General features: G+C 42.8%; 2 protein-coding genes across 16 annotated transcripts in view; one reads left to right on the top strand and one right to left on the bottom strand.

The window, feature by feature from the left end:
- KIAA1328 (KIAA1328 ortholog) overlaps positions 1 to 1,215 on the bottom strand; it is a 172,675-nt gene extending 171,460 nt beyond the window's left edge. For 2 of the 9 annotated variants that reach the window (XM_086869906.1, XM_086869908.1), the window contains exon 1: positions 1,077 to 1,163. Coding sequence is in view for 2 of the 9 variants with exons in the window: in XM_023944086.2 (XP_023799854.2) it covers positions 1,077 to 1,188 (112 nt within the window). In the remaining 7 variants the exon portion in view is untranslated. Of the gene's footprint in view, positions 1 to 1,076 lie in introns of all 9 variants that reach the window. The other 7 variants (XM_023944086.2, XM_086869909.1, XM_086869907.1 and 4 more) reach the window with 7 other exon arrangements.
- TPGS2 (tubulin polyglutamylase complex subunit 2) overlaps positions 1,164 to 20,386 on the top strand; it is a 21,951-nt gene continuing 2,728 nt past the window's right edge. Inside the window, exons 1-10 of one of the 7 annotated variants that reach the window (XM_086869917.1) lie at positions 1,343 to 1,469; positions 6,052 to 6,131; positions 7,284 to 7,442; positions 12,226 to 12,385; positions 12,884 to 12,964; positions 13,399 to 13,468; positions 14,041 to 14,128; positions 15,519 to 15,650; positions 18,129 to 18,242; positions 19,828 to 19,988. In XM_086869917.1, the coding sequence (XP_086726043.1) occupies positions 13,451 to 13,468; positions 14,041 to 14,128; positions 15,519 to 15,650; positions 18,129 to 18,242; positions 19,828 to 19,988 (513 nt within the window). In that variant the 5' untranslated portion in view covers positions 1,343 to 1,469; positions 6,052 to 6,131; positions 7,284 to 7,442; ... (1 more) ...; positions 12,884 to 12,964; positions 13,399 to 13,450. Of the gene's footprint in view, positions 1,470 to 6,051; positions 6,132 to 7,283; positions 7,443 to 12,225; positions 12,386 to 12,883; positions 13,469 to 14,040; positions 14,129 to 15,518; positions 15,651 to 18,128; positions 18,243 to 19,827; positions 19,989 to 20,386 lie in introns of all 7 variants that reach the window. The other 6 variants (XM_086869916.1, XM_023944038.2, XM_086869919.1 and 3 more) reach the window with 6 other exon arrangements.

The raw sequence follows: 20,386 nt of genomic DNA, 5'->3' as shown, positions 1-20,386 counted from the left end.
CTCAGCCACACAAGCCCAAGCAGCAACAGCAGCTCTTGCTCCTCTGAGCCCCACGAGCACATCTCTCCCTAGTCAGGCTTGTACAGGCTGAGCTTCCAACACCACAGCCACCACCCATTCCATCTACGTGTCCAGCCCCACGTAGTCTCCCACAGCAGCCTGCAGTAGATGAAACCACCCCAACCTCACACTCATCCCTCACAAACAGAGCCAACCAAGTCCCACATAGGCTCACCCAGAAGTAGCCAAGCTTGTTGCCAAGCTTAGGTGCCAGATACAAAAGACACATATCTTCCCTGCTCAGCTTCTAGCCTTAGTTTCAAAGAATCACAGAATCAATAAGGCTGGAAAAGACCTCAGAGATCATCAAGTCCAACCTATGACTGGACACCACCATGTCAAACACTGAGTGCCGGGTCCAATCCTTCCTTGAACACCTCCAGAGATGGTGACTCCACTACCTCCCTGGGCAGCCCATTCTAATGCCCAATCACCTTTTGTGTGAACAAATGCGTTCTAATGTCCAACCTAAACCTCTCCTGGAGCAACTTAAGACTGTGTCCTCTTGTCCTGTCACTTGTCACCTCGGAGAAGAGCCCGACCGCCACGCAGCTACAACCAACCTCCTGTCAGGCAGCTGTAGAGTGTGATGGGGTCACTCTTGAGCCTCCTTTTCTCCAGGCTGTACAACCTCATTCTCTCTATTGATTCCCTTACAAGTTCCCATAAGCAGAACGCATTTTCCCCATTTCCAATACAGTTACTTGCCCCCGGATTTCACAGCTGGGTTATACTGAAGAGGACTTGCGACCCTCCCTTCTCTCCCAGGTCACTTTTGCTTTGAAATCTCACGTACCCCCTACAAACAGGCACATACGCAATCCCTCTCCCCAGGCCAAGCCTCCCCCAACACTCGCCAGCGGAGCCCCCCCATAGCCTCTGCCACAGCCACATAACCCCACCCGACCCACGGCGCCGCATCAGCTCCACGCCAAACCCCCCGACAGGCCACCCCGAACGCCCCTGGCAGCCCCTCCCGCCGTCGTCCCCTCACACAGAACCCCAGGCAAGGATACAGCCCCGGCCCCAGCGAGCACCTCCAGCCACACCGGCGGCCGCCGCCGCCATCTTGAAAGAGCCGCCACTCCCTGCATACCCCCACCGCCCCACACGGCTCTCGCAGCCCATTGGCTGTCTGCGCCAGAGGCACGCGGAGGGGTACGGGGCATGCCGGGAATCGTAGTCCTCTGAGCGCTGGCCGCCGCCATGGGCCGAAAGAGGCACCGCCCAGAAGAACTATTATTCCCAGCGTGCCCTACGGCTACGGGGCAGTAGGAAGGACAGAAAGGCATTGTTCTCTGTCGGGCTGGGCAGAAGCAGGAGTGTCTCACAGAGGATGGAGGAAAAACTCCCCACCGGCATCAAGCCATACCTGGACAAGCTCACCCTGGGCGTCACAAGGATATTGGGTGAGTGGCGTTGAGCTACAGCCCCATGGGGCGGGGGCAGGCCGGGGTGGGGGTGGGGGAGCACCCGGTTGTCAAGGCCCCTCCTGTGAATCGCTCAGCTGAGCAGCCTATGCACACACGCAGACACGTCCTTGTTTCTAAAAGAAACGGCAGGAATCTCGAATCTCTCGAGTTTAAGGGTTACATAAACATCAGAGAAGTAGAAGGTGGTGTTTTATGAAAAATCATGGAATCACTGAATGTTAAAAAGTGGGAAGAGACTGCAGAGATCATCCAGTCGCAACCCTGATTCCATGGGCAGGGACAGCTTCCACTAGACCAGGTTGCCCAAGGCATTATCCAGCCTGGCCTTGAACACTGCCAGGGATGGACATCCCAAGATTCTCTGGGCAAACCAGCCAGTCTCTCTTTACCCTCAAAGTAAAGATTTTCTTCCTAATAACCAACCCAATTTTCCTTTCTTTCAATTTGTATCCATTACTCCTTGTCCTATCACTACAGTTCATAATGAATAGTCTCTCTCCAGCTGCCTTTCTTTCAATTTGTATCCATTACTCCTTGTCCTATCACTACAGTTCATAATGAATAGTCTCTCTCCAGCTGCCCTGTAGGCCCTATCCAGATATTGTAATGTTCCTATGAGGTCTCCACAACCTTCCTGTGTAAATCGTGCCTAAATTTGATCCTCTGTGATAGTGTGTGGTCAGCAGGGAGTGTGCCCCGTGAAGGGGAGTTCAGCATGGTGCAATGCTCTGGTAAAAGGCCAATTTGTGAATCTGCTCGGGATCAGATCCCTGCAAATAGCTGCCCTGCAGCTCATTCCCACACTGTAAGAGTTGTTCCACAAAATGCCCTGCTTGCCATTTCCAGGTTTTGCTCAGATCTTGAGCCTTCTTGCATCCCCTCAGCTCCCTCTGAAGTTCAGCAGGACTGCAAGGCATCCAAAGGAGGCATTCTCAAACAAAACTTTATTCATATCAGTGGAATCACAAGGCTTTGTGCAACTACTTGTGTGTGCAAAGGATTTCAGCACTATACCTTTCATACCTCAGCAGCACAGAGCACAGGACTGTCTTACTTGGAAAGCTATACACCTATCCCAAACCATGTGTACAACAAGAGTAGAAGTTGCAGTCTTGGAATTTCTTCCTGGGAATTTTAGAGCCAAAAGTGAGCTCTAAGTGTCTCACCCCAACACTGCCTTGCAGGACAATGAGTTCCACCTGGTAACCTCAGTGTATCTGTAGTTGCACATGGGTTTGGATAGTTGCTCAGACAGATGAGATTAAAAGATCAGGATTAAATTCTTCCTCTGAGCTTCAGTGAAGACAGGATTTCACCCTCAATCTCTGATCAGTGTTGTCATACTGACTTACTATTGGACTTCTGGGGGGGGATTTTTTTTTTCTGTTTGTTTGTTTTGTTAATTGTGAGGTCAGGATAACATTACTCTGTGAGGGAAACTGATGATGATCATCATAGTACTTCTTTGAACTAGCTTTTTTAAAAAATTACTTGCCCTGCTCACATTTTCACCACCCTCAGGTGTGTGAGAGCTGTGAGATGTGAACTGTGTCCAAATGTCACGTTGCCATATAAACTGTTTCAGGCAGGTGTATTGTCTACACCAGCACAAAACAGCAATGCAGGTATGGCTCTGAAAGTCCTGTAACACCCCTTTCACTTGGAAGGTGTTTCCTGGTTTATGTTTTCTTGGTTTTCCCTCTGTGTCTCTCACAACTTGTACAATACAGCAACATCCATCACAGTGATATTTTACTCTACTTCTTTTCTCTGTCTCTACACATCTTTCGGGAATTTGGCACATTTTTTCCAATTAAGTAGTCCAAGGCATTTCGTGGCACTTTGCCACCAAATTAATTAGAATTACTTAGTTAATTGGGAAGCATTACCAGTCTGTTCAGTGCTTGTTTCTTTCAAATAACAAAGGGTATCTCATTCAGAATGACTCTTTGCTCAGTAATTAGTACTACTAGAAACTATCTTCCTTTAAATCTTTTGGAAAGTCTCATGAAGTCACTTGATATTTCCTGCCTAATGTAAAGGACAATCAGGCATTGTTTTGTTAGTTTGGGTTGTTTTTTTTTTTAACTTTAGTCTCTGTGGAAGTTCCAACAAGAAGGGATATTTCTCACAAGCATTTTGAAGGCTATACCTTGAGGTAAAAAAGGAAAAGATCTTTCCCATTGCCAGTATGGTTAATTTTGCTGAAGTTCTGTAAGTAATAGAAAATTCCATAAATATTTATTATTCATGATTAAGTCAGAATGGAAGGTGTTATCTCTTCTGGATTGCCCAGGATGGAACCATGCTTCACTGTTAGCAGTCTCTAATAGATAAGAAAATAACTAGTCAAACATTTTAAAATGACACTGAGAATTTAGCCAATTTACAGGCAGTATTAGCAGTACTGTAAAGACTGAAAATCCTGTGATTTCCTGCTTCAGCTTTGTGTCACACCATTACATTGACTGTTTCTGGTTAATACTGAAAATAATTTTTGGAAGCTTCCAGATGAAATGTCCTAAAAAATAGGGCAGAAACTATTATGATCTTGATTCAGATTAATTGTTAGGGTGGAGTCACCTGAAGAAGTTAAGTTTTTAAGATGTATCTAGGTGCCACTAAAGTGGCTTCTTCATTTCTTCCATCTGGAAGGAAAAGCAGCTCATGTCAAAGTTAACGCTAGATGTTCAATGGAGCTCTCATCCATACCTACACACATCTATTAAACATGGTCTTCAGTTTACCCACAGTATATTTTTAATACAATATTTGGGCTTTTAAGATGGAATTTCTTTTTCTTTTGATCTTGGATTTGGTTCAGACCTCTTTAGAAGTTGCATTTTCTCGTTCTTAGACATCTTCTTTGACTGATATGGTATTTAATCTTCTGTCATCCCAGCCAAGATGTTGTGCATGATGAATTAAACATCCCTGCTGTTTTCTTTGATCACAGAAATAACAATTACTCTGTTATTATAATCTCCTCAACTTGTCATAAGGTTTGCATAGCTTAGATGGAAAAGAACAGTTAGGTAATTGATTCCACTCTCTTGTTCAGACAGCTTTTATTTGAGCAAGAGACAGATCGGCTGGCCTTGGACCCACCTACCAGAAGTGAAACTTACTGAAACATCAGAGCTTTCTGTATGTTGGGGGTCCCCCTTGGCCAGACAAATTTAACTGTGTGACCATCATTTTTTTTTTATGTCTTTAACTTGGAGTTTGCTCTTCTGATGCCATGTTTTATCTTTTCAATTATCTGACAATGTAGCAATCAATATTTCCAACTGAAGTGAAGTTTAGGCTTCCTGAAACTGAGTGCCACTCCTCCACCAGCAGGATAAACAAGGACAATGCTACTGATAGAATTAAAATCCTAGCATTGCAGAAAAAAAACAAACCAAAGCTCTTTAGTGCCTGCTTTTCCTGTCTGGTGCACTGTGTATATTTTACCAGAAAGCAATTGTAATGTGTGTGACTGCTTTAGGGGCCAATACTTTGACAGCAGAGCCAGTCTTGAAAGCCCTGCATAGTTATCACTTGTATCCCATGGCCCTGTCTGCTGGGCTTGCAGTTCCCACAAAAATTTAGTAGTCTTTCTGGAATTGGTCCAAAGAGAATTATCTCAGTGGGAATTATTTCAGTAGGCTGTGGATGAAGTAAAACATTATAAAATAGTACGTGTAAGGGAGTCTGTTCTGCCATCACACACCTGAAAGCACCATGTGGATTAGCACTTCTATTTATATAGCATTCTTTGCCACAAAATATTCAGAAGATTTTTATAGATTGATAAATCTATAAAATTTCTTATGAGTTCAGTTCTTGTAACAAATTTTCATGTGTCCAACTGAGGTCCCAGAGAACTGATGTTTGCTCGTGCAGATCCCTTCAGCAGGATCAGGTTCTGTGTCTGTGAATGGCAGATCCATTCACTGAATCCAGAGCTGAAGTGTTCTTGTCCTTGTGAAATAGGGTTGTTAGCAGTTCACAGCAGCAGTGTACTACCTCTTGTCCCCAGCTGAGGATATCCCACCCAACAGAAACCACAGGCCATGCTTACAAATAAAGATTCATCCCACTGTAAGAATGAGTTTGCCTCAAAATCCATCACTGATTTTTTTTTTCCCATTTTTCCATGAAACCTCTGTAAAATATCATACCTTGAAGACAAATTATATGTGCTTATGTCATAGGATCACAGAATGGTTTGAGCTGGAAGATACCTTAAAGATCATCTTGTTCCAACTCTCCCACCCTGGGCAGAAATGCCACACCTAAATCAGTGTATATGTAGATATATCATAATATGTGCATATATATGTATAAAAAAAATCAAAAGATGACATTTTGTGCAGCAGTAGACATCCTCATGCCAAGACATGCAGGGTACAGTTATAGACAAAAGAAAGTGACTGCTCAGTCACCAGCACAATGCTTGCAATCATTAATGCCTTTTCCCTGGCTGTCACTCAGAGTAATTTGCAGAATTGTCTGTCTCACAGTGTTGGCGTCACCCATACCAGCTGCAAAAATGCTCCTCTTTTCATTTCAGAGACTTCCCCAGGAGTTGCTGAAGTGACTTTTGTGGAAAAGGAGCCTGCTGAACGCCACACAATCGTCTCTTGGGAGCAAGTGAGTATTTTCCTGATAAAACTGCAGTGAGATCAGTTTGAATGTGGAGCAGCCCATGGAGAATGTCAACCTTGCGTTTATGAGATAGCTTGTTACCATGTTTGATGTACTGTGCAGCCTAAACAGGTGTTGTTGGGTTTTTCTTAATCAGGTACTCTTTTAGGCTGTCACGTGCATCTGATTTGTTAGAGAAACATCATCAGTGTGGGTACATTCAGCATGACAGCTCTAAAAAGAAACCACATAACTGTAGCAGGCAGCTACAGTGGTGACTCAGTGGGGAGCAAACATTTTTCTGACTCAGGTCTGAAAACATTTTCCAGCTCCCTCTCAAACAAAATGAAGCAGTGCTATGTGATCCATGGCCATTAAAGGTAAAGACCTCAAGCTGGCAAATATTGACCTACCCAGTTTGTTCCAGTTATCTGTTTCTCTTTTTAGTCTCAGCCATTTGCTTCAATTTCTCATAACCCTTTCTTTCGCCTCCTCTTTGGCTACCCAACCCAATCTTTTGTCCAGGGCATGTCCCATTGCCTGCTCTAGAAGACTATGAAGGACATGTGCTACCTTCACTCTGCATTATCTGACCTTAGACATCATTCTGTGTGATTAGAGAGCTCCTAAAAACTGTTGTGTGCCTCTCGTGGGCAAAGGTTGCATTTTCACTCCCTCTTTGAAATAAACATTTCTTCATTAATCCCATGGCCATGCTGGAATAACTGCTTGGTAGGTATTGCTTGTGTAGGGATGGGACAGTAGAAGCTCTCTGGCCTTTGGAAAGAGACATGGCAGGGGATGGGGTTGAGTGAATCATTCTCCCTCTGCTCTAACCCTGGCTGTGGCCTAAAGCAGCTGCTCCCAGAGACTGCTCTCGTTACCACTGCATAAAATACAATACTCTTTGACACCTTGCCATTTACTGTCTTTCCTAAACAGTGAGGGGAAAGTCTTACATCAGTTTTGGTAATGCCCTATTCCAATTAGTGACATTATCAAGAACACATATATTTATAGATATATATTCCAAGTTGGAATGTATGTGGAGAAACCTCTGTGTTACTTTCTGAAACTTGTCCAGAAGTCAGCAATTGTGGTCAGGGAGAAATATCCAGTTTTTCAGGTTAGTGTAAACTGATTCCTGGTTTCCTGTAGCTGTTGTTCAGGTGTTGGGTTAAGTGAGCTGGAAAGTTTGAGGCACCATGACTGCAAGCCAGCTCAGGCCTGGGAACACAGAGTGATATTTGCTCATTCTTCTGTTGAATGGAGAGGACTGCTTCTCCTGGACACGGTGTTCATTCCTCTCATTTTCAGGTACTGTTCTCTAAACTACAATGAGTTTACTTCAAAACGGAGCTATTCTTGTAAAGCCAAACAAATGTCATAGCCAAAGAGACGCCAAAACAAAATTTCAGTTCCAACCCTCCCCCCCAACCCAGCGATGTACTAAGTCAATTGTGGAAGTAAATGTTGAAAATTAAATGAGTACAGTTGAGTTGGGCTTCTAATAGTGAAGGATTTGGCTGTCTGATTTTTTGGTTTTTGTTTCAGTTGCATTGATTAAATTAAATTACTTAAATTTCTCAAATTGAAAAATAACTGGATTTTTTCTTTTCTCTTTTTTTTTCTTTTTTCTTTTTCCTTGTGCTCTGGGGATGAAGTGTAAACCTAACCCAGTCTATACGGTTGGAGGACAGAATGTCCTGCCGTGATGATTAAGTGCAATGCACTCAACAATTCACAAAGCTGTTCCAGGATGAACTTGAACTTGTACATCATTTTTCCTGGAACTTACCTTTCTTGAATTTGAATACGTTTGGTTTTTTATCGGATTTTTGGCCACGAGGTGGCAGTACTTATGCACGTAATCATTTATCCGTGGCTGAGATTTTTAACAAGATTTTGTCAGAGTATATTTTTAACTTCCCTCTGCATCTTTGGTTATGAAACTATTTGCAGGACTTATTCTGTGATGTAGGAAAAACTGCTGAAACTTTTCCCAAAACTACGTTATTTTTCTCCCAACAACTTCTTCTTCTATTCAGCCTCACTAAATAAAAGCTTTATTCTTTAGATTAATTGTTTAATGGACTTAATTTTTCCAGTCCTACTTGAGTTCTGCAAAGAAAAAATTTTTTACTGAGAAAAAAATCCAAGTGTTCAGAAGCTCTTAAAAGAAAATCAACCTTTCAAAAATTATTAATAAACGTATTATTTTATTCATACCTGGTATATGCATTTTTGTTTCCATCAGCCATGTTTCCTAAATTGTGTTGTGCCATGTTTGTGCTACTATGTAACTGGATACTGCAGTGTTTTAAAATCTTACCTTGTTGAGATTAAAAAAATCTTTCAAATCTTAAGCTTGTTCAATGTTCTTTAGCTGCCATGAAGCTTTGCAGGAGAAGCTGAGATTCATGACAGGAGTTAGTGCAGTAAGGCTGTAGGAGAGAAGAAGAGATTTTTCCCAAGACAGAAAAAGCTGCTAAGTGTTACATGTCAGGAAGTCAAACTTGAAATCACTCCTGAAGAATTTATTGGAAATCAGCACACTCACAAAAATGTTCAAATATATGGTTGCCAAGTGTATTTACGTGGGTAAAGCATCGCTTCCACTAAAATTGTAAGCAGTTCAATATATTTTAATAAATCTAGATAATTTTTCAATGTTTCCTCATACTTAAACCTACTAAGATGTCACCTTTTCCCCCAGAAAGAGAGATGAGATGTACAAGAGGGAGTAGAGAGAGAGTTACCTTGTCACCAGAAAACCAATGCTAATAACTGTATATCATCCTAAGAACCCTTTTCCACTTCTAAAATTAGGCTGGCAATGGCCCTACGCCCCTCCACTTGCAATTTTTAGAAACAGATGTTACACTAAAATACTGCTAGGAGGCACTCTGGTGCAGTGTCTGAATCACATTTTCTTTTTTGCCACAACTAGAAGAGAAGTGAGTCACCCGCTTCATTGTTTTGGTTTTCAAAAAACAGAAAACTGCATTTTGTTGGAGGGACACTGAGGTATCCTAGACCATTTTCTCTTGTCTTTCTCACTTGGTACTTGGGAGAAAAGCCTGACCCACACCTGGCTTTCAGGGACTTTCAATACCTTTCAGGTGGTAGAGAATGAGAAGGTCTCCCTCAGCCTCCTCTTTTCTAGTCTGAACAACCCCAGGTACATCAACCACTCCTCCCAGACTTGTGCTTCAGACCCTTCCCCAGCTTTGTTGCCCTTCTCTGGACAATCTAGCCCCCTCAGGGTCCTTCTTGCTGAGGAAACAAAGCTGAACACAAGATTCAAAGTGTGGCCTCACCAGTGCCCCCAGCACAGGGAGATGAGCACTGCCCTGGTCCTGCTGGCCACACTACTGCTGACACAAGCCCGGTGTTATTTGCCTTCTTGGCCACCTGGGCACACTCCAGCTCATGTCCAGCCACCAAAAAGCAGCACCTCCAGGTCCTTTGCCACTGAGCAGGTTTCCAGCCACTCTGTCCCAGCCTGGAGCTGCAGGGGGTTGTTGTGACCCAAGGGCAGGACCCAGCGCTTGGCCTTGTTGAACCTCACACAATTGGCCTCAGCCCATGGATCCAGCCTGTGCAGATCCCTCTGCAGAGCCTTCCTGACCTCCAGAAGATCCACACTCCACCCAACTTGGTGTTCTCAAACTGACTAAAGGAGCTCTTGATTCCCTCATTCAGATCATCAATAAAAGTAACAGTGCCCCAGCAGAGAGCCCTGGGGCACACTACTAGTGACCAGCCCCAGCTGGGTGTAATTCCATGCACCAGCACTCAGGGTAGGGACATCAGCAGCCAATTCCTCCAGGAAGATGTTGTGGAAATGGTGTCAAAGGCTTTACTGAAATCTGGGCAGACACATCCCCAGACTTTCCCTCATCCACCAAGAGGGTCACTGTGTTACAGAAGAAGATTGGGTCAGGCAGTTAAGCCTTTCACAAACCCAACTGGCTGGGCCTGATCCCCTGGATCACCTGAACGTGCCATGTGATGGACATTCAAGAAGATCTTCATGACCTTCCCCAGCACTGAAGTCAGGCTGACAGGCTTGTAGTTTCCTGGTTCCTCATTTGAAACCTTACACATGATCCAGGAACCTCCTGAGTTGCTTCCTCTACTGCATAGTTTCCAGCACATGTCTAGAATGTCATCCTGCTCGCTTCTGCTACATCTCTTTTTTACTCCAAATATGCATGCAGGGTGTACATCTTCAACAGTCTTTTTTGGCATCCTTCTTGTCCTCCCTTAGCATTAGCCAAGCCTGCTCTCCCTGATCCCCATGAGCACAGGATCTACTCACCTTGAGCTTGCCTTGTGGCTGTGACTGTGAGAGAGATGGGGAAGTGGATCCATAAGGGCCAGCATCATGAGGAAAGCTAAGTTTCTTCAGGCTGCATAATGGGGAACAGACTGGAGGAATTTGGGGAGGTAGTGCTTCTTACATGGTGTTCTCCCTCTTGTTAAGCTTTACAGCATATTGAAAAACTAGCTGCACAACAATATCCGCAAGAGAACTTCAAAACTCTGTTCTCTGCAACAGGGAATCAAGTCTACTCCAACCCCAGAAAATCAAGGTGATCTCCTGGGAGCCCCACAGGTTAGATTTATTAAAGGTGCAACAAGAGCATCTCAATATGTTACATAAATTAACATCAGCATTCACTGGAAGCAAGGAAAAACCAGCCATGAAACTGCAGGACATGAGGGAGAGAGAAAGGTGGCTGCTGATGTGGTCTGATACTTGGAAGCCCTGAGAAGTTTCATTAATGCCTTCTTTCTCTCCCCATAAGCTGGATAAAACTCATTAATGTTTTTAGAGGTCTCTAGAGCTGTATGTTTTGAATGCTGTTTCTTTAGTATATTTGTTTGAGAAGCATTGTTTCAACAGTGTTTCAAGTGAATTACCACATGTCAGGGCTCTTAGTTTTGGATGCAGTTGTAATCAGGTCCTGACAGCAAAAATCAGATTCTAATATTTTTCTGTGTACTCAATGGGCTGTGCTTTCTTAGGAGACTATTTGGAGATACTACAGAAAACAAACAAAAGGAATAGACCTTACACACCATATTAAGCACTTGGGATATTTTGTTTTATGAGCTGATGAGTGTAACCAGATAACTGGAATGAAAAAAGCTGCTTGCCAGGGCTGTGGTTAAGCCAATTCTGACGTGTTATTTAGGAACAATGTATTTTACGGGGCTGGAGAACACAACCCTGAGAACTACCACTTGAGCAGGAGGAATACTGAGTTTGATAAGCCATTTTTAATATATAGTGGCTTGTTTCCCTTACTGCTGTCAGGAGATTACTGTTCTAATATCATATGGTCATGTGTCGAAGCACAATATGACATATAATAAATCCTTTTCATCAGATGAGAGAAATGGATGTTAATGACACTTTCTATTTACAGGCCTTTTCCTATAGACCCCAGACCTGCTCTGATACTGCATTTTCTACCCATATATTTTGCACCTTCATTTGGAAACTCATGCAGAGGGTTTAGAGAATCCTGAAATAAATTCAGAGAGCAGCCATCTGGAAAAACATGCACCTGTTGATCTTTTTCAAAAGGAGGATTCAGAGCAGAAAACCTATTCAGATGTGATTTTTCTCTTGTCTTAGCTATTAGTGAAATTGGTCTGTGCCTGAGTTGTAGCAGGATTTAAAATATAAGTTTTAAAATCTTAGGGTTTGTCATCCCAGTGGATCTGGTTCTCCTGCTTGGAGAATAACACCCATTGAAGCCAGGATACTCATTCACATACGTGTTTTTACTGCTGCAATGAATTAGTTATAATTGGGGGATTTGAAATGTATTCAAAGTGTTATGTAAACTTTTGTACTATCCTGAGGCTTTGTAGCATGTCTGTCATACTTTCTTTCTTCATAGTTTTAGCCATAGTCACTGTGCTTACAGGTACAGCTTGAAACTGCAAGTGATGAAAGTACAGCATGAAATTATAAATATTTAGGACTGAGCAGAACCACAGAAGAAGGTGTGTTTGTTAAAGGCATTTGAAGAACTTCAGATATGTCCATGTGGTTTACTAATCACTTTAAACTTACCACCAGGTCCTCAGCCATCAGCAGACTCTTGTCGTAGGATGGTAAATTCTTCTTAAAACAGCCTCTGCAGTGTCAGGTTATCTGCTTTAAGACCTGTGGACCCTGAAGATTTTCTCTATTTGGATTAGGAAAGCTCTGAGCTAGTGACCAGGCTGCTTGTGAGGAAGTAAGTGACCTGCCCTATTGCAAGCTGCAACGCCATTAGTGTCTGGGACTCCTCAGTAGCAGTCAATCAGTATTAATGGATGTGCTTTAAAAGAAAGTTAACAAGCACAAAGTTGTGGGCAGAATAGGGGGTCCTACATAGTGTGTAAACCCCATTTTGGGGGACAGAGACTGTAGCAACCCAAAGAAAGTGTCTATGGATAAGACTTTAACAGTCAGAAGGGCTGTTCTCATTCTAGGGAAGGGAGGACATGTGGACAGGATGAGACCAGCACCTTCCCTTCCTCAGCCAGCAGCTGATGACTAGAGGCCAGCATTGCAGCTGGATGCACAGCTGGCAGGTTGCTCTTGCTGGACAGATACATCTTTCTTCTCTTGAGATGTTAAAAATTCATGCCCCAAGTGAAGCAGAGATACTTGAACTGTATGTGCATCTTCCTTTTCCTTAGCTACTGCTTACTAGAATATTCTGTCTTTATTTAATGAAACTTTTCCACAGGGAGAGTGGTGCAGCCCTTGAATAAGTCAGTATGCACAGACTGTGGAACCTCCACCATGGGACACTCTCCTGAGTTTTGAGGTCTGATTCTTTTGAAGTCCTGAGTGTGACTATTTTAAATTTCAACTCATTGGAGTCAATCTGGTTTTTTCCCTAAAACAGTTACAAACAGACCAACAGGTAACTCCTTTAGTCATGCTTGTTGCTTGTGTTATTAAAATGTCTGGCTTCCATCCTTTTTAATTTTATGTACTTGACACTTCAGCAAGAGCAGAGGGTCACTGCTCTGCAGCCAGTCCTTTCCCCAGCAGCAGGGTCTACAAATGCTTACAGCTCATTTGGTTTCTTTTTGCTCTGAAGATTAAGCCCTTATCCGTCCTTCATTGTATTTGCATTTGTATTTTACTGAAGAGTCTAAGATAAGAAAGACTCTTTCCACAACCAAGACAGGTATAGGAGAAGTGTTCTGGTTCCTAGAAACTCAAGCTCATTTGGGTTGCTTCTTTCACTGGCAGCTCAGAAGGAAGCAGTCTTAGGAGCCCAAGCCATGCACTGAAGTTTGGAGGGATGAAGCCAGACCAGCAGGTTTGTGAGCCTGGCTTTGCACACATTTGCAGACATACTTTTCGTTAAGTGAAACGTTAAATCTGCTAGAGTATGTGTGGTCTATTTTAAGTCTGTGCTTCTTTCACCTACTTGGATCTGAAATTCCTCAGAAGAAGAGAGTCATTGTGCTAATATTGTACATGCTTTAGTGGAACAGGTAAGTTTAGTCTGATTCCACTTAAAGCAAAACTCACTCTTTTAAGCCATATATATGAAAAAGCTGATTGTTCTGATTTATGTGAATTTGGAGTGGCTGTTAATCTCAAAAGGTAATATGATGTCTCAGTTTGGGAACAATGCTGTAATAATTTTGTGGTGACTAAATGCTCATTGTGAAATTTCCCCAAGCTACCTTTGTTAAGACTATCAGAGTCCCAAGAAACATGCAGTTTTCTCTCAAGGCTTTAGAATGAGATGTTTGAACTGATATCAGTCACCTTTGAATTAAGCAAAAAACTTGGTGGTAAATATTTCTGTACCAGTTTTCAGTTGTTCTTGGGGTTTGAGGCATATTCTGGATTTTCCCATTACACTTTGATTATAATTTGCAGAAAAACTCCTGTGTATTACCTGAGGATTTAAAGAACTTCTATCTGATGACCGATGGCTTCCAGATGACTTGGAGTGTGAAGACTGATGGTGAGTCCCTGTGTTACCCTCCACTGACAAGCTCAATTCATTGCAGCCAGTGCTCCCTTTGCAGAACCTCTTTAATTTCAAGCTTACTTTCTGCACAATCAGTGTACATCTCTCAGGGCAGAATCTACTGCTTGCATGTATGGGCCTCCCACAGAAGACGTGCATATGCTGAACACTGGCAAGAAACTATTCGTGACATAAATAGTGTTCTGTAATACACTGGCCATCTGTTGACACTCAGATTTAGGTGTGTCATTTAAACCTTACACCTTAACTCCCTCTGTACTTCATGGAGAGAGAAATAGCTGTAGCTCATTATCCCATCATAAATCTGTAGGAAAAATCACCCTCTGATAATGTTTCTTTCTCCTTAAAATGTGCATGTACATATTGGAGCCTGATTCTGCTTTCCATCAGCTACATCCCAAGCTTCATTTTCCATCCTTTTTCAGTAAAAATCAAGTAGTTTGTTCAATCTGGAGCTGTTATCCTGGCTCTCACTGCCCAATCTTAAACTGGGCTGTGGACACTGCTTACTTCTGGAGATGGGTATGAAATGCAGGGCCTTCCTCGGGAAGTGGAATGACATTTCAGAGGCAGTTTACATCAGTGCTTTAGCGCCTGCAGTGACTCCTATCATATTTCAAATGGGACTTGATGTGTTATGACCTCTGAGGAGTCTTCTTTTCAGGGCTTACTAGTACAGGGAGACCAAGGCTGCTGGTACAACTCTCTTGTTTGAGCAAACATTCAGCAGTGCCTTCTGAGACCCATCACAGTGGGATGTAGCTGAACAGGGTGCTTGCTCCCTTGATGTCTGCTAACAGTCCGAGTCCTCAGAAACATGGACAAGTGACAAGTCCTGTAGGATTCTTTCAGGAGCGCCCACATGTTGATGCACTGAAAAATCCTCTGTGGAAGTGAGAACCAAGAGGATGTACCCTAAACAGGTACATGAGTGGAAGAGGACAAGCTTCCCAGTAAGCTGTGTGTGTGGGGTGGTTTCTGATAGGAATAGGAGCAGCAGGGAAAAGAGCTTTGAGGAAGAGGCTGTAGCTGAAATCCTGTAGCCAGGATTTTTAATTTTTCACAGGACTGAGCTAACAGCTGCAGCACAGTCCTTGCCAGCAGTGTATTCTCATACATTTACAGCTCTGAGACAGTATTGCATCACATGTAAGTGGGAGTCTGTTTGAAAAAAGCCTCATTTTTGCTCCTGTAAAGTCTTATTTAATGTCTAGGTCTGCTGGGTATAACCATCTCTTCACCCCACAGAGGCTGATGTCTGGAGAAAAAGAAATAACCTCCCATGCTTTCCTGACATTGGATATGATTAATGATCAGTCTTACTGCAGATACTGGATGTGATTAATGATGGGTCTTGTTGCAGATACTCCAATGCCCCTGGGCTCCATGGTGATTAACAGTGTCTCGAAGCTGTGTCGGCTTGGGGGTTCCTCTATGTACACTCTGCCTAGTGCTCCAACTCTTGCTGACCTGGAAGATGACACAGACGAGGAAGGTAAGGCACTGTTACCAGGCTAGAAAACCTGCTATGTCTCATCCCTTTTGTTCTCTTAATGTTAGGATATAGCACAAGATAAGTGGACCAAATCACTTTCCACCAGACCAGGTTGCTCAGAGCTCTATCCAGCATAGCCTTAAACACTTCCAGGGTTGGGGCATCCACAGTTTCTCTGGGCAGCCTGTACTAGTGCATCATCACCCTCACAGTAAAGAATTTTTTCCTAATATCTGCCTTCTGTGTGTGAAGCCACTCCCCCTTGCCCTGTCACTACATATCCTTGTAAAAAGTCCCTCTTCATCTTTCTTGCAGGCTCCATTCCAGGTACTGGAAGACCACAATTAGGTCACCCTGAAGCTTTCTCTTTTCCAGGCTGAGAAAACCAAATTCTCTTCGCACCTCTGTTATCCCCAATGGCAAGGGAATTGGAACAAGATGATATTTAATGTCCCTTCCATTCTACAGTAACATAAAAGGTTACTCAAGGTAGATGGGGATTACTTGGTCTAGCAACCACGTAATGCAACAAGGATGTCCCTGTCCATGTCAGGGCAGTTGGAACAAGATAATCTTCAAGGTCCACTTCGAACCCAAACCATTCTGTTATTCTGTTGATCTGTGATTCTGTGATCCTGTGATCCTGGGCTGGATCTATTATGTATCTTACTAGTTTCCCTGCAGCCTTGGCAGGTAGATCTGTATGCAGTAAATGTCATAGGGTTTAGTGTTATTTGCATCCTTTTTGAACAGCTTGTTTTGCCTTTTCCCTGTTTGCACTTCCAAAGTTTTTTGTGTGCTTGTGGTGTTACATGAACAAAAGGCAACAGGTTTTGTTTTGGTAGTGAAAAGACAGCTGGTATTGGAAAAGTAACTGATACACACATGTAACTATGAGGTTACCCTGAAGTACATGTTCCATGCTGCCCAAAAATGCTGGCAATGCTGCTATTTGGAGAGAATAAAAAAGAAAAAATGTCATTCTGATTGGGAACGGCGATAAAGAACGACACTGGACTCTCAAGGGAGTCTCAACAGGAGAATTCCTCTAGTTTATTGCTTCAGGCCTGTCTTATAGACAGATACGTGGAAAGTACAGAAAAGAAACTCTTATTGGTTAACAAAGTGCTACATTACCATCATTGGTCAGGGGGGCACACTACCCCCCTGACTTTCTCCTGCAAGGGAAAACAAGAGGACAGACAAACAGCACCTGCAAGGCTGTTTAGTGTCCCTGAGAATTGTTTTAATTCCTTCTCATATTTTTCCCAGGCTACTTTCTCAGGCAGCCTGAGGAGCTATGCGGCCTGTAATTTGTACAGGCACTGTGGTTCAGATTTAGCATCCATAAAAAAGAAAGCCCACTCATTTTGTCAGAGCTCTCACAGTCAAGTTGGAAAAATCAAGAGGATAAGAACACAGCCAGGTGTCACACCAATGTCTTAAAAGAATGCTATCTGATTTCAGTCTTGTCTCTGCATCTCTATAAGCTCTTCTAGCTTCTAAATGTGGCTGAAAGTATTTTTGGACATTCCAGTTTGGGTGCAGTCCTGATCATCTAGCCATTGTAATGAAATGCACCAAATTTTGCTTCTATTTATTGGCTTAAACCTTCATTGGTGCATTTATAAGGTACACTGTGAAAAAATTACATCCCCACAGAAGTTCTCATTCTGACTTCCATGGAAAATTCTTCTAAAGAGTACAGCTTTTGTACATCCCACTTCTTCCCCATCAGGTTTAGTTTTCAAAATTGCATTCTGCAGGAACTTGCAGCTACACAGTCCCAAAACTGTGTTGTAGAAATGCTCAGTAATGGTTGAGGGTCACAAGTTGAATAAGAGTCAGATGTAGTTGTTGAGAAGGATGCTGGTGTCACACTGGAATGTATGGAGAAATATGTATCTCTGCAATTTCATTAAAGTCTTGTCCCAGGAGAAAAAGAATAAATTGTTCTCCCTGTCCTCCTTAGAAAAAAGTAAATCAGGACAAAAAAAAGGAATCATATATACAACAGAAATAATGGGATTCAATGGTAGCAGAAAGATTCAGGATCCATGAGGAAAACTTCTAAGTGATAAGTGATGGATTTGGGTTGAGTGCCTAGAGACTGTCTTCTCTAAGACTGGAGAACTTTAAGAAAAGATTAGCCAAACCTCAGGAGTGACATATGTAAACCTTGTATTGCTTAATGGCAGGGGGGAACTAGAAGTCAGCTCATCTATTTTCAGCCGTCTGATTTTGACTCTGTGGTTTGTTTTCCTAATAGAGATGAAAATTTTCCTCACTATTTTTTTTTTTTGCTTAGTTTTATTTTAAACATAGGCAACTTAATAATTTCCAAGAAGTATAAATGTAATATTTTGATTCAGTTCTTCATCAGCTGATTCATTAATGTATAAAACAGATTGACTCTTTGCAACTGGGTCGCAGTCAGTTTTCCAAACATGTTTCATAATTTTTTTTCCTTGGTTTCAGGTAATGGAGACAAACCCGAGAAGCCACACTTCGATTCTCGTAGTCTTATCTTTGAATTAGACCCATGCAATGGGAATGGGAAAGTGTGTCTTGTTTATAAGCATGCTGAACCAGGTAAGACTGAAAAACGAAGTTTGTTACCTCCTGTTACGGATTGTATCTGGAGGCCCCATGTAGAGAGTTGTCTTGTATTTTTGATCTTCTTTGCAATTTGTAGGTGAAACTTTTACTGGGATTTCTTGTCTCCACTGAAGTCAGGAGTTAAATCTTAAATAGATCTAACGTTTTTCACTCCTTTTCATGTTGGAGTCTGAGTTACAACTTCTGATTTCTGCATGCATAGAAACAGGGAAGTATTCACATGTGACCTACAAACAGTTGTGTTGAAATAATACAGAGCTCCACTAATACAGCTACTTGCATGTCTTGGAACAAACCCGTTATATTTTGATGAGAAAGGGTATAACTCTGCTTAGAAACAAAGTGCAGATGGTAAAAAAGCTGAGAGAGAATTAGACTGGATCTTCCACCTTGTGCATGGATGCTGAGCCTCCAGGTGCTAACTAGGCAAAATGTGGCTGTGAGGGTGAGAAATGGAAGCTGAGCTGTTTGTTCTGACAGATACAGAGATAACTGTTACCAGTAAGAGAGTACTGAAACACCTAAGGCACTTGTAAAACAGCTGTCATCTGACACAGTGCACAGGTCACTAGATGTGTGTTTACTGTGTAGGGTTGTGCAATTCCATTATACAGGTTCTTAAGAAAAATGTTGGGTTGATCTCTTGTGCCTTTCATTGGGTGTAACTACAGTTCTTGTCCTCTTGCCTCCCAGTGTTAGTGATTTCAGCACTTGCAGTGGATTACCTGGGCAAGGGAAGGGAGCACTGATTACAGGTGTCCATGTCAACACAGGGGCAGCCTGTTTAAATGACAGTGTTCAGCATCTCAGTCTCCCAAGAAAATAGCTTATTTTTATGCTACAAAGGATGTCAGAGAAATATTTGATCACTGTAGTAAGATTTTGCAAAATGTGTTTTTGTTGGCAGCACACACTCCCATGACTTCCAGACTCTGGACTCTGTTCAGTAAACCAGATGACTAACAATTGAGTTAGTTGCTTTTTACTTTGTGGGGCAGATAAATGTTTGCCATAATTGTACTTTGAACATATACCACAAAGTTGCTGATGTCCAAGAATGTTCCATGTAGCGTGTCACTCCCAGGTTGTGAAGGAACAGCCTTGCATTCATTGTCCAGCACACAGCTAGTCAAATACTCCATGCAGTGGTATGGGTAGGACACAAAAGGTTATAGTAAATAGGGCTAAATAGTAAATAGTCATCAGGCTGACACTTGTGGGGTTCTGCAGGGCTCCACCTTGGGCCCAGTGCTCTTCAAACAGCTTGAACACAGGACTGGAAGGTTCTGAGTTTGTTCATTATACTGAACTGGGAGAAGCTGATGGCTCCCTGGAAAGCCCTGCAAAGAGACCTCAACTAATTAGGGAGATGTGCAACCACCAACCATATGAAGTTTAACAAAGACAAGTTCTGGATTCTGCACCTGGGCTGGAAAAAGTCTGGATGTACACAAAACAGTCCTTCTGATGAGTGTGTTATGTCTCCCACCTGACAATGGCCAGGGGTTAATATTAATACTGCAAAGCAACAGTGTAATTTGTGCTTGTTTTATTCCAGTGGTCTCCCCAGACACAGAGATCTGGTTCCTGGACAGAGCTCTGTATTGGCATTTCCTCACCAAGACCTTCACAGCCTACTACCGCCTGCTCATCACCCACCTGGGTCTCCCACAGTGGCAGTATGCCTTCACCAGCTATGGGGTCAGCCCCCAGGCCAAGGTAGGACAGCAGCACCCAATCTGTCAGTATTTTGCATAAGTATAGACTGGAAAAACATCTTCCCACCTTTTGGCAAGCTGTCTGTGGGTTCAAGGGGGTCCCCCTGGTGAGCCACAGAAGGGACCACAAGTTTTTCTCTGTAACTTGTTAACAGTCATTTGTTTCACAGTAATTTGAATTCACTAATACTGTGTTAACCCTGCTTTTCTCTCAGCAGTTGGGCCTTGATAAAAATTATGCCCCAAAAAGGGCAATTTAAAGTCCTAGAGGTAGCTACAGAAGACCTCTACATAAAGCCTTGTGAGCATTCCAATCACTTATTATTATTAAAATTACTATTCTGTCATGCCAACATCCTGCTGTTAGAGGCTTCTGCAGTTCTTCTGTATTTGACTGGG

The sequence above is a fragment of the Cyanistes caeruleus genome, chromosome Z (genome assembly GCF_971803275.1).
Source record: "Cyanistes caeruleus chromosome Z, bCyaCae1.hap1.1, whole genome shotgun sequence".
In the NCBI taxonomy this organism is placed as follows: Eukaryota; Metazoa; Chordata; class Aves; order Passeriformes; family Paridae; genus Cyanistes; species Cyanistes caeruleus.
The sequence above is the reverse complement of the archived record's forward strand: the minus strand, read 5'-3'. Positions and strand labels throughout refer to the sequence as shown.